This window comes from Barbus barbus (assembly GCF_936440315.1).
Source record: "Barbus barbus genome assembly, chromosome: 21".
NCBI classification, from domain to species: Eukaryota; Metazoa; Chordata; class Actinopteri; order Cypriniformes; family Cyprinidae; genus Barbus; species Barbus barbus.
This window is the reverse complement of record NC_136749.1, coordinates 1476068-1488041: the sequence shown is the minus strand read 5'-3', so window position 1 is coordinate 1488041 and position 11974 is coordinate 1476068. Positions and strand designations below refer to the sequence as shown.

Here is an 11974-nt window from a genome sequence, read left to right as displayed (position 1 = left end):
TGTTAATTGGTAAATGGTAAGTTCCTGTAAAATGTACAAAATGTTGTTTGAATTTGATGTTTTTTTCTTTGAAATAACTATGTTCTTAGTTTTTTCTTATCCGTTATTTTTATTAGGGTTGTATGTTACATCTAATGTTGTTAAATTAATGTTTATTGCATATTTCAGTTGAATGAGTCTCACCATGATGGTGTTTAGTGCTTGTGTGAATGACACTGTGCACCTTCTATATATTGTTATTATTTAAAAGCTGCTTGTGATGGGCTTTGGTTCATCATGTGACTCTCTCATCACCTCCTGCATTTGGTGGTTATCAGTGAATTTCAAAGATACAAAACAGATTTCAGTACTTCAATAGTTTGGCATATTAACATTATATCACTATGAAATTGCGGCATTTAACTGTAAATTTAAGTTACAACCGTAAAACTTAAAATGTTGTTACCATGTTTTTTACGGTAGAATTCTGGCAACCACAGCTGCCGCTTTTTTACCTTAATTTTATGGATTTTTTTATTTTATTTTACAGTGTACAATCCTATGATTTGTTGCCAATGGCATATACAAATTGGAAAAAATGCTGGGTTAAACACAACCCAGCACTGGGTAAAATATGGACAAACCCAGCGATTGGGTTGTTTTCAACCAACAGCTGGGTTAAATGTTTAACCCAACCTTCTGGGCAGTAACCCAACTGCTGGGTCAAAACAACCCAATCACTGGGTTTGTCCATATTTACCCAGTGCTGGGTTGTATTTTTAGAGTGTAAAGCTATTCATTTAAATAGTAGTAAATAATTAATTTATATTCTACAATATATTATACATATATTGATTTACTGAGCCATTTTCATTAGAGGGTGGGTGCTAAAGTGTGTTTTCTTGTTCTGATTCTCTGATTGGTGGAGTTGATGTGCAGAATTATGGGAAATGTAGTTTTTCACCTGGAATTCCAATGGTAAACACGAATATTTAGGTTGAAATAATGTGAACTGGTGGCTTCAATAAAAGCATTTATTACGGATGAACAACCACATAGCTCAAAGTGTGTCTGTCTTTAAAATGATCTTTAAAATAAATTCCAATATGGAGTAAATGAATGAGGTTTTTACTTCCGGAACCGACTGTTGTGCTATCTTTACTGAAGGCAGCGTGATTGTTTGGCCACATGCTGACATTAGTTCTCTTGATGTGTGATTGTTCAGTCAGAAAGTTGTGAATTCTTCCCTCGGCTGTGTTGGAGTTGCTTGCGAAACATGAGGAGTTTGTTTTGGTGTCGTGATGTCATGGAGCATGGGCCGTACTGTACAATCACACCCTGAATACTAACGAGTCTATTGCCAGCTGTCAGGGTTGGGCAACATCAAACACCTCCAGGTCACCGAGCCAAACAGGAATAAGGAACTGGTCGGACTCCACTGTGTCCACATTCGCTGATGTATACTCAACCATATCAGTGTTTGATCTGCTGCATCAAACTAATTCATCATCTACGGCTGCTTCAAACCCCCCGGCAGCTATCTCTCGTCCAATAACACGCGAGCGGACGCCAGTCTGCTAACTGCAGCTTTAGATCCCGATTCGCCACGGCCAGTTCGAGAAAAATCGACATGGGCTGCGATGCAGATTAGAGAAGCCGATCTGATATCAGCCTCTGCGGCGCACATGTGCGGAGGGGAATAACAGAGCCGGGCCCCAGCTGCTGGGTGACACTTCAGATACATCCGCTCCTCTTTGTACAGACCTCTGGAATTAACCCAAACCCACAATGGCATCACATCAGAAAGCAGCGCAGGAAAGTCTGACTTTATTATCCGTCTCTGTGGATTTTTCATGCAGAGGGATAAAGCTCTGTAACGGCTGTCTGCTGTTTATTAGGTGCAGCACAAGACAATAGCAGCCTCGGGGAAGGAAGGGGCAGAGAGTCTGTGTTGGGCTTCGGGAAAAGTGCATTATAAGCAGACGTACAGCAGGCACTGGAAAGGACAACGGCCTGCGTGGCATCTCAGCTACTAGTCGTCTCTTCCAGTGTGTGTTTGTTTATTTGATGTGTGTTTACAGTTTAAAAACCCAAACGCATCCAAAGGAATGTACTGTGAATATTTCCAGAACGTGTCTAAATAAAAGCTTAAACCACAGATTTATGTCCGCTTTGATGCATGACTCTCACTGCAGTGGACTGGTGTGATTAAAGGTGTGATGTTACATGACTGATGACCTTTGACCCTTCCTCATAATTCTACATGGCTGTCCTTTTTATATGTTTCCAGGTTTTTGTTTAGAATAACATGAATTCAAAATGTCTGATGAAATGATCTTACTCTGTTGTAGAAAGTAATGAAAAATTATATACAGTATATATAAATATGGGATGATTATATTCTTGTTTTAAAATACAAAAAAATAATTACAAAGAATATATGTATTTCCTCTTTGTGATTTTATAATTCATGCATCAAAGGTTTTATATCTGCAATTTATATCAAACTACTAACGGGTGGATTTTTCTGGACTTTTTCAAAGAATGCCAAGAAATCCAACTGCATTGTAATTTATTCTTGTCTATATTCATAGTATTTAATAATAATAATAATAATAATAATAATTTATTATTATTGGTTGTGGTGTTAAATTTTGTATTCAAATTATTATTATTATTATTTGTATATGTAAAATATTTCAATAAATACACTGTTTAAATTCAATTATATAATACAAACATATTATATACAACACATTATATAGCCTAACTTAAAAAAAAAAAAAGAAAAGTTTTTAAATTCTAAGTTTCTAATTAACTGCCACCCATCCCCTCTGTTTACTTCACTATTTTACAATTAAATCCTAATCTAATCATGACAAACTATATATCGTTGGAAAGGTCTAAGACTCCTAAATAGATGTTTTACCACTTTTGTTTGTTAAAAAAAAAATATGTAGGAAAATGAATAGATTAATTTATGACAAGAGTGCATAACACACAATCTTCGTAGTTGCCTTTTTCCCATCACGCTTTAAAAATCATAAGAAATTATATATCAATTGAAAACTTAAAATCTCAAAATCCATCCTTTGAAACCCATTTTAAAATCAGACATTGCATTACCATGGAAATGGTACATAAAAATCATATTACAAAATGTTTTCGTTCATGAATTATAAAAATTACGTTTGGATAGTTCAAGTTTGGATAGTGAGTGACAGTTAAGGGGTTAAAAAAATTATATGTTTTACAAGAAAATACTATTTCAGCCTTTCTACTTTAAATTGTCATGTTTAATTCAGAGTTACTAGCTGTTTCTTTATTGAATTTACTGGCAATTTCTGAATAAAAATAGTTTTAAAGTAAATATTACACCATTATTTATTATAGCCTACTGAAAAACTCACACAGATACATATTTTTTTCCAGATGATTGGAAGAAGTATGTATGTGTGTGTCTGGGTTTTCACTACTGTTTTCCCACCAGCACACACTGATAGTAAAAGCCATAGCAGTTGTCCCTTGTTGCTATTTGTGCGAGTGGCATGAGAGCAGCTCTCTCTCTCTCTCTCTCTCTCTCTCTCTGAGGCCCAGCCTCATCCGGTGGCATGTTCAACAGCAACCCATCGCTCCTGGGATGAAAAGACGATGACCAAGGTATCCGTCCCATTCAGCCTCCATTGTTGTTTTGGAAAGCAGGAACAGCGGAGTAGTCAAACCATAACATGGTGTATGGCAAGTGTGGATGTGTGTGACTCCTGGACTCCCCGACTCGCAGCTCCCAGCAGGGCCCGGCCATTGTTGAAGGTATTCACCCAGTGCACTCATGAAACTAGATAAATGGATTAGTTCTTCAGAGATACTGGCGGCATCTTCAAAAAGACAACAGCGTGGGGCGGTGCTGATGGTGGGGGTGGATGAAGGGGCATTTGTGCTGTAGAAACCAATGACCTGTTTCTGCCAAAAAGACAAGACAGTGATAAACTTTCCTCCCTGTTCACCTCTCTCTCTCTCTCTCTCTCTCTCTCTCTCACTGTGACAGAGACACAGGCATCATGGGAGAGAATCACTCACACTATGCTGGAGCAACAGTTTCTGTGCAAGCTGATGCATTATTTATTATTCCTATCGGCTGCATGGCTTTTATGCCACCACAGCGCACACCATTATCCGTGTCTTTTAAATAAGATTATGATAATGATTTAAACGATTATTGTGATTTTTCTCTATATTTCCAGCCCTCCCGCGCTTGCATTCGGCTTTATTCTGTTAGGTGTTTTTTGGCTGTGGTTTATCGCCCGGGGCGGGTGTGAGAGGAGCTGCGAGTGTCAGAGTAATTATGGGTTCCAGCCCCGTTTATTTCTCGTTAGACATCTGACTGTACATCAAGTACAGAGTGAGTAATTGCGTGCGCATTAGCGGATCCCTGCCCGATGGCCTCCAGCTCGAACCCCATGCTAGATCAGGACAAAAGATAGAAATGAAACACCGGGAGCTTATTGCATTTCAACCACAACGAGCTACGAAACGAGATGAAGACGAAATAACGAGGAGAGCGCACCTGCCCTGATTAAATCTCTATCCGTTTTAACAAGGGAGAATTATTATTATTATTATTATTAGCATACAATTACAATTTGTTTAAGCGAGATTCTGGTTAACATTTTTATGTGCGCAGTGTTTGTTGTTGTTGGTTTTGTTTTTTTGCTCCCCTTTAAAATAGGGGGAATATAATAATTAATTCAAAACTGTTAGTAGAACGTTTTATTATTATTAATAATAATAATAATGCATTCATACATGCATGCATACAGAGCATAAGTATCTGCTGCGATTTATTTGTTCACTGCTAAATAATACCGAAAATTAACTAAAACATGTCATATTATCATGTTTTTCGTTATTATTTTTAGGTTGTTTAATGTTACTAAATCAAAAACATAAAGAAATATTTTACAAGAATGTTTTTCGTTTTCTTTTTTAATAAAACACATCCGAGTTTCGACTTTCAAGTCGCATAAAATCCTCTCTGAATGTTTTGAAGTTTTCAAACTGTTTTAATTTAGTCTTACTATTATTGTTGGATGTTTCAATGTTGTGGACTGAAATGTAAAACACATTGATTGTTTTAGTGCATGAATTACGCAAATATGTCTTATTATTTAATGTATTGGAATAGCCTTAAATTATAAAATAGTGTCTCAGTCAAATATTCAGTATTTTAAAGGGCTGTAGATTCAGATATTAGATAATTTTCTCATCTGAAATGCTGTCTGTAGTTTCATGGAAAAAAATGTTTTATGAATTTCTCCTGTCTTTCTCCATGTTTATCAGCTGTAATGACTCTACTGATCTATAGAGGTCGCTGCAAGCTGTCATTTATTTACAATTCGGCATATTCTGGTTTCCTGCATCAATAGAGTTTTGGATGGAATAAGAAATCCAGAGGAAAAGTGAATATACAGCCTAAATATAACATGCAACATCACTTAACCTCTGATTGCCAAAACAGCTGCATATCTCTCCAGATCAGTCACTTTCGTGTGTGATTTCTGTAATAGACTGATTACTTTTTAATTACATTTTTGTTCATTGATTAATTTAGGCTAAGTGGTTGTATTTTAATTATTTAACGGGAAAAAGTGAATTTCGCTTTTAAAACGACAACACATCCTGTCTAACAATAGCTTATATTTTACTATATTTACTATTTGGCTACTATTTGAAACTGCAATTTTGTGAAACAAACTGTAATGATTATGTTATAAATTGTAAACAGTATAAGCGCTAGTGTCTCGTGCTGATGATGCTGGAAGGCCTCAATCCACGTCACTCTCCTCAACAGATTCATCATTTATTATCGGATCGAGGTTTTTTCCCCCTCTGACAGATTAGATTTTAACCATTTGATTTTGTTTGCACAGGGCGTTCCCACATTATTACTTAATGATATTCCCAGCTGCTTCGGTCCAGCAGCCATCTGGTCTCTTATTAGCACCTCAATGCATTTGCAGCCAGCTCCATTTAACAATGAATTTGAGCACTCCCGCAAAATATCTGCAGATCCATATTTAGCCTCATGCAAACTGAACCACCGACAGCCTTTCCTCTCACTGTCAAGAGCATTCGTTAGTATTATCAGCGATTATTAATAAGACAAGTATGTTATGATGTATTCAATAACAATAACAATAAAATGCAAAAGACAAACAGAAAAATAAATGCTGTAACTTCACTAAAACCCCTTCAGAAAACCAACCAACCCACAAAAACCCTCAAAAGAGTACTTCGAATTTTTCTATAATTTCATTTAGTTTATTAGACAAAATATATGATCTGAACAAACTCCGTCAACTCACTATTTACAAATGTGGGTCACCTTAAAGGAAATCACCAACACATGAAGACAAAATAAGCCTACCAATGTCCCAGGGTAAGGAAGGGATCACAGGGGTCATTATGTACAGCTCCAGCGGCGCTAATCAAGCTCGGCCATTTGTTTTAGAGTAACTCAATGCTATGCTGAATTGATTTAGATTTCATTGTCCCGTTATGAGTGCCATCAGTCCTTTATGCGGGGCAAATGTGTTGCTCAAGCGGAAGAGAGAGCTGTGAGGACCCTCTGTGTCGATTCCTGCTGGTTTCTGGGGCTGTAGAGACAGACAGAAAGAAATACATGTGATGTGAGGATGTCCTGTCTTCACAACAACAGCTTGAAGTTTTAAACACGGAGTCATTTCACGCTTAAACACATAATCAGATTTCCCACACGTTATAATGTAGTTATAAGAATTATATGAAAACCGATCATATATATATATATATATATATATATATATATATATACATACATATATATATACCAACCAATAATGTATGCAGCTTTAAGGCCATTGGACTTTTTTTTTTTTTAACCATACAATAAATTATTTCCCATCCACATAAAAATTTACACAAACTTTTTTTTTTTCGATCTAAGACTTTCAATACAATATGACGATTTACCAGCAAAAGCAGCGGCTTGGCTTTTATGCAGGAAATAAATAATAAGCATAACTCGAGTCACAAAACCCCGGCAGCGGGCTGCTGAAACTGTGGCACTTAAAAGCGGAAGTTTGAGCAAGACTGCTCCCCGAGGGTCGCTCTTCCCAAGGGTCTTTAGTAAAGGCACACAGCCTCGGTGACTTGATAAGTAGTTATTCTCCTGAGAGACACTGAGTGTGTGTGGAGAGGAAGGAAAAGCACTGCTATTTATTATAAGCACTAAGCGCAGATCTTTCTCTGTCTGTCTGCTGGGAAATAGCTTTATCCCAAGAGTCCTTCTCCGATAAAAGAGCCGTTCGATGCGTTTCGTCTCGTATAACGATACCTGCTTCTAATGATAAATAATAATAATAATAATAATAATAATAATGAGAGAAAAAAAGAAGAGGAATATAATGCAAATTTACCTGTCGTGAAGAGGACGAAAGGATGACTTTAAAGGTTGCGTTGGTGATTCATTTCTGAGGATATTTTCCCGATCTGAGATTTAAAAACAAAACAAAACGTTGGAATTAGATCGATTGGAATAGGAATATGCATTTGTTTTTATTTTATTTAGTGTTTATATATATATATAAACACTAAATATATATATATATATATATAGCTATATATATGCGCCAAGACATTTAGGGCAAAAATAACAACATCAATAATAATAATAATAGCGACATTTAGACTGACATTGCGGCCACGTGGGTCACGTGTGTTCAGCACACAGGCCTGCTGTGATTCGCGCATACCTATGTGTTTTGGACTCAGGTCCTCTGGCGCCTGCTCAGTGTCCACCGGCACCGACGAGGGCTGCTGCTGCTGCTGCTGCTGCTGTGCGTGAACCGGGTGATTGTGGTGATGCTGACTGACGCCCAGGAACGACCGGACGTTCAGCAGGGAGTTCTGGCTCAGAAACGCGCCATTGGTCCAGTTGTGGATCTTCCCGATCTGGCACGTGTACAGTCCGTGGCTGGGCAGGAAGGCCGGGTGAGTGGCGGGAAGCGAGGGTGACGTAGGTTTCTGCGAGCTATCTGGACTGGTCGCGGTTTCTGCTAACGACCATATTTTGGGCTTATTGCTAACCGGAACTTGAAAACCTCCCTGGCCACCCGGCGACAGAACCCTGGTGTTGTTGTTGTTTCCGTCCGACGGCTCTTTGCTGCCGGAAATGGCGTTGGGTTTGGATTTCTGGAAGGCCTCGAGCTCCCCGCGCTTCTCCTCGTCCTCCTCGTTGCTCTGATCCTCGTCGTTGTCGTCGATCTTGTCGATATCGATGCTCTCCAGATCTATTTCCTCTTCGTCTTCGTTTTTCTCGGCGTCCCCCTCGTTGTCGCTCCCAAAAATGTTGCAATCTTCGTCCTCTTTACTTCTGCCCCATGTCACCTTGTTCTCCTTCTTGAGTCTTCTTCTGGCGTTGGCGAACCAGGTGGACACCTGCGTGAGGGTCATCTTGGTGATGATGGCCAGCATGATCTTCTCTCCTTTGGTGGGATAGGGGTTCTTCCTGTGCTCGTTGAGCCAGGCCTTCAGAGTGCTGGTGCTCTCCCGCGTGGCGTTCTTGGGTCTGGCCGGGTCTCCGTACTGGAACTGACCGTAGGGGTAGAAGGCAGGGCTCGAGTGGGCAGCGAAGCTGGCAGGGTGCACTCCAGGACTGTCCTTTAAATCATACTGAGAGCCCTGCAATCAGATCCACAACAAGAATGGAAGAACAAATTATCCACGTGGCATTTGTTACACACTACAAATTAATTCGGGAATACACTGAGCCAAATTCTATATCCAACTTTCACTTTCTCTTGCAAAATTATCAATAGTCTCTTCCTGATTCAATCTGGTCTCCTCCGAGTTTTGTTTATTTGTTGTTTGCTTGAAGTATTGTTTTCCTCTCCGATATCTTATAACTACCGTTTGGTTTGAGCTTTGGCCAGTATTGTTATATAAAAAGCTAGGCCACAGACGGTGATAACGCACACAATAGCCTGAATATTATCCCAAACTTAATTTGAATGACATGCTGAAAAAATGAGAGGAACAAAAAAAAAAAACCCGGCCACGGTTGTTCAAAGTGATCGCATTATTTCGAGTCCGATGTGTGTATAATTAAGTGTATGTTTAATGTAAGGCTCGCTGGCGAAGTACAGGCCTAATCCTATTACAGTATTATTATTGTTATTTATATAACGTTATACAACAAACGACTTAAATATACTACAATGTTAGATAGATAAAAAAGCAGAACTGCAAGGAAAAGTATTTCGCCTTTTTTCCCCCCTTAGAATTAAATAATATTTATAGAATTTGTATTAATTTTCCGTGCAAAGGAGATTCATGCACGCGATTTGAAATTAATGTATTATAGGTTAGCTAATGGCACAGCTTATTAATAACTCTCATGTTCAATATTTTTCTTTTTTGGTGGGGAAATGCAACGGGATTCTACTGTTAAATATCACATATCAACAACATCAACTCTTTTTGCCAATTTTATAATCATTGCTATTTTTTTTGTTTTGTTATTTAGAGAAAGCATGAGGTAATAAAGTGTAAAGAAGTTTCTGAGAGGACCGTTTCAAACTAATTCGTTTTACATTGTTTTCCAGCGCGAACATCAACATTCTCCATCGAAACAATTTAAATCAATTATTAAATGAAAAGTTCAACTTAATAAGAATTGTAGCGTGTTTTAAAAAGTAGAAATTTGACACAGGATTCTTGTTATCAGGAAAAACCCGAACTGTTCTTCAACTCAAAACCCGAGCCGCGATACAACTTTTCTTACGGTGTGAAAAACAAAACAAAAACAATTGCAGGTATTATTAATTTTATGCGTTTTAAATCCATAATGTCATTTTAAGATAGCCTAATCTGAATGTAACTTCTCATGCACAGTGCAAGCTTAAATTACATTAACCAAACATGTGCGGCAATCTCCCAAAAAATGGTTGGCGATCAACTACAGGACGCTCGCAGAATAAAAGCAAGAAAGGACAAAACAAAAGCGAGCTGCTTTCGCGAAAGTACATCTGCTTTTCTTACCATCTGGGAGAAAAGAGCCAGATCTGCGCTGGTGTAAGGCAGAAAGGCGCTGTAGTTGTGTGCGTAGGGGTACATGCCCAGCACCGAGGACACGGCAGCGGCCGCCGCCGACGCGCTTCCCCCGATCTCAGCGCTCCCTCCGCGGGACGACGGAGTCAACACTCCCGGCCGATCACCTCCGTACACCGCCTGTGAGGCACTTAAATACTGCGGGTAACCCAGCTGGGGGAAAGACATCTCCTTCGCCACGTCGGAAGCCAAAACAAGGCAGAAAAGCAAATAGCCCACCAAAGCAAGAAGTGAAAGAGTTTGTCTCTCTCAAGCCGCGCAGAGTAAGAATGGGAAACGCTCGTCTTTAAATCTCAGCTTCTCTTTTGCAGCAAGTCCGTCGGATGTGATCAGATCAACAATTGAGCTCCAACTGATGTCTCTGCCCCTAGGTCCTGGGCTGATCTCTCAGATACAATTTGAAGTTGATGCTTTGATTGGCGTCCCAGGCTCCTCCTCGTTGGCGCATGTGGTTAGTGCATTGGCCAGGGCCACTTTTGTACTGTTTGGAGGATTGTATGTTAAATGTTTAGCATTAGAATCCATTCACTGTAGTGTGACAACCTGTCTACACGATTTTACAGCTGCCCAGCACTGGGGAAATGAACTGATAGGCACGCGGAACTTATTTGAATGGCTCATAATTCTTATAAACACTGGAGAATTAAAGCAACACTCGCGATGACAGTGATCTTCATAAGGTACTGGCGATCAAACAACTGTATTCTTTTCGAGGTGCTTTTTTTTTAGATTGCTAATATTGCGTACGGGATTATACACATTTGGTAAAGATTATGCTCTGGATTGAATTATTGAAATGAAACACTGGCTTTGGAGTGATCTTAAATAATAAAATATGTGCATTTCCATACTCTAAACCTCATGGATCTGTTTTGTTTTTTCCTTTATTATTTTTGGTACTGACAGAAATACAGTTTCTAAAGCATGAACTTCAAACGACATTTAACTGATCATGCAGGCTTTAATTATGCGAATTATAGCATATGCATTTTTTTTCTTTGGTAGAACAGATTAATTAATTGTTCTCGATATTGGCAATCAGGGCAGAAAATGTGTGTCAAACAGTCTCTAAAACATTATAGCACGTCTTTCTCTTCCATTTCCTCTCTCTCTCTCTCTCTCTCTCTCTCTCTCTCTCACACACACACACACACTCACAAACACACACACACACATTTATAACCCAGAGGCACTTACAAGCATACACACGGGGGTGGGGGCGTTGAGGACTTTGTATTTATGTTTTATTGTTAAATACTGAACGAGGTGATGTCGTGAATAATCGTGCACTTCATTAACATGCACACGAGCGCCATTTAGCCGCAAACCAACACAATTATTAATACCACTAATAATAGTCATGACAGATAAAGGCATCGCCTGTGGTCTAACAGTTTGTGATTTAATGTGTGTGCGGCAACAATAATCTCACTAATCCCGCCACATCTTTACCAAAATACCTCCCACTAATAATAATGAACCGTTTTTGCTTAATATATGCAATGTATAATAAGCATGCGACGTGCTGACACTTTTCAGAAATGGGATAAAAATTAGATTCGTTCACAAAATGTGATTTTTCGAAACGATTTAATTTTGCATCGTAATATTGTATTTGTTATAATTATTAACTAAATTAAAGTTGCAGATAAAATTAAAAAAAAATTAATAGTACTATAATTCATTCGAGACATTAAATGCATGCGTTAGACGAGTGTTTTCTTCAAACCGAGCTGCTCGCTCTTGATTTGTCCGACACTCGCTCTGTCATGGGGTCGCTGCTCAAGCGCTTCTAAAGTTGTGCTCGTTGAAAGGATATAGTGGATTTAATACTTTAACGGCTCAGATG

At 38.7% G+C, this 11974-nt stretch overlaps 1 protein-coding gene across 2 annotated transcripts; it reads right to left on the bottom strand.

The window, feature by feature from the left end:
• Positions 1-3259: 3259 nt before the first annotated feature.
• On the bottom strand, positions 3260-10742 carry LOC306887335 (iroquois-class homeodomain protein irx-1-like). 2 transcript variants are annotated; one of them, XR_013785676.1, is made up of 5 exons: positions 10057-10499; positions 7770-8697; positions 7434-7506; positions 6404-6632; positions 3260-3939 (listed from the first exon to the last, which is right to left on the bottom strand). XR_013785676.1 is itself a non-coding variant. In XM_079444991.1 (4 exons), exons 1-4 carry the CDS (start codon positions 10291-10293, stop codon positions 6575-6577), a joined length of 1296 nt encoding a protein of 431 aa, XP_079301117.1. In that variant the 5' UTR covers positions 10294-10742; the 3' UTR covers positions 5823-6574. The 2 variants fall into 2 exon arrangements, 1 of the variants encoding a protein (XP_079301117.1); XM_079444991.1 differs by lacking the exon at positions 3260-3939 and having other exon boundaries at positions 5823-6632; positions 10057-10742.
• Positions 10743-11974: the final 1232 nt, after the last annotated feature.

Excerpts from the sequence above, each read along its gene's own strand:
- LOC306887335 (XM_079444991.1), bottom strand. The coding sequence starts at position 10,293 with ATGTCTTTCCCCCAGCTGGGTTACCCGCAGTATTTAAGTGCCTCACAG. Across the intron at positions 8,698-10,056 it reads TGGCTCTTTTCTCCCAGATG|GGCTCTCAGTATGATTTAAA; the intron begins GTAAGAAAAGCA and ends ATCTGATTGCAG. Across the intron at positions 7,507-7,769 it reads CCTGAGTCCAAAACACATAG|ATCGGGAAAATATCCTCAGA; the intron begins GTATGCGCGAAT and ends TTTAAATCTCAG.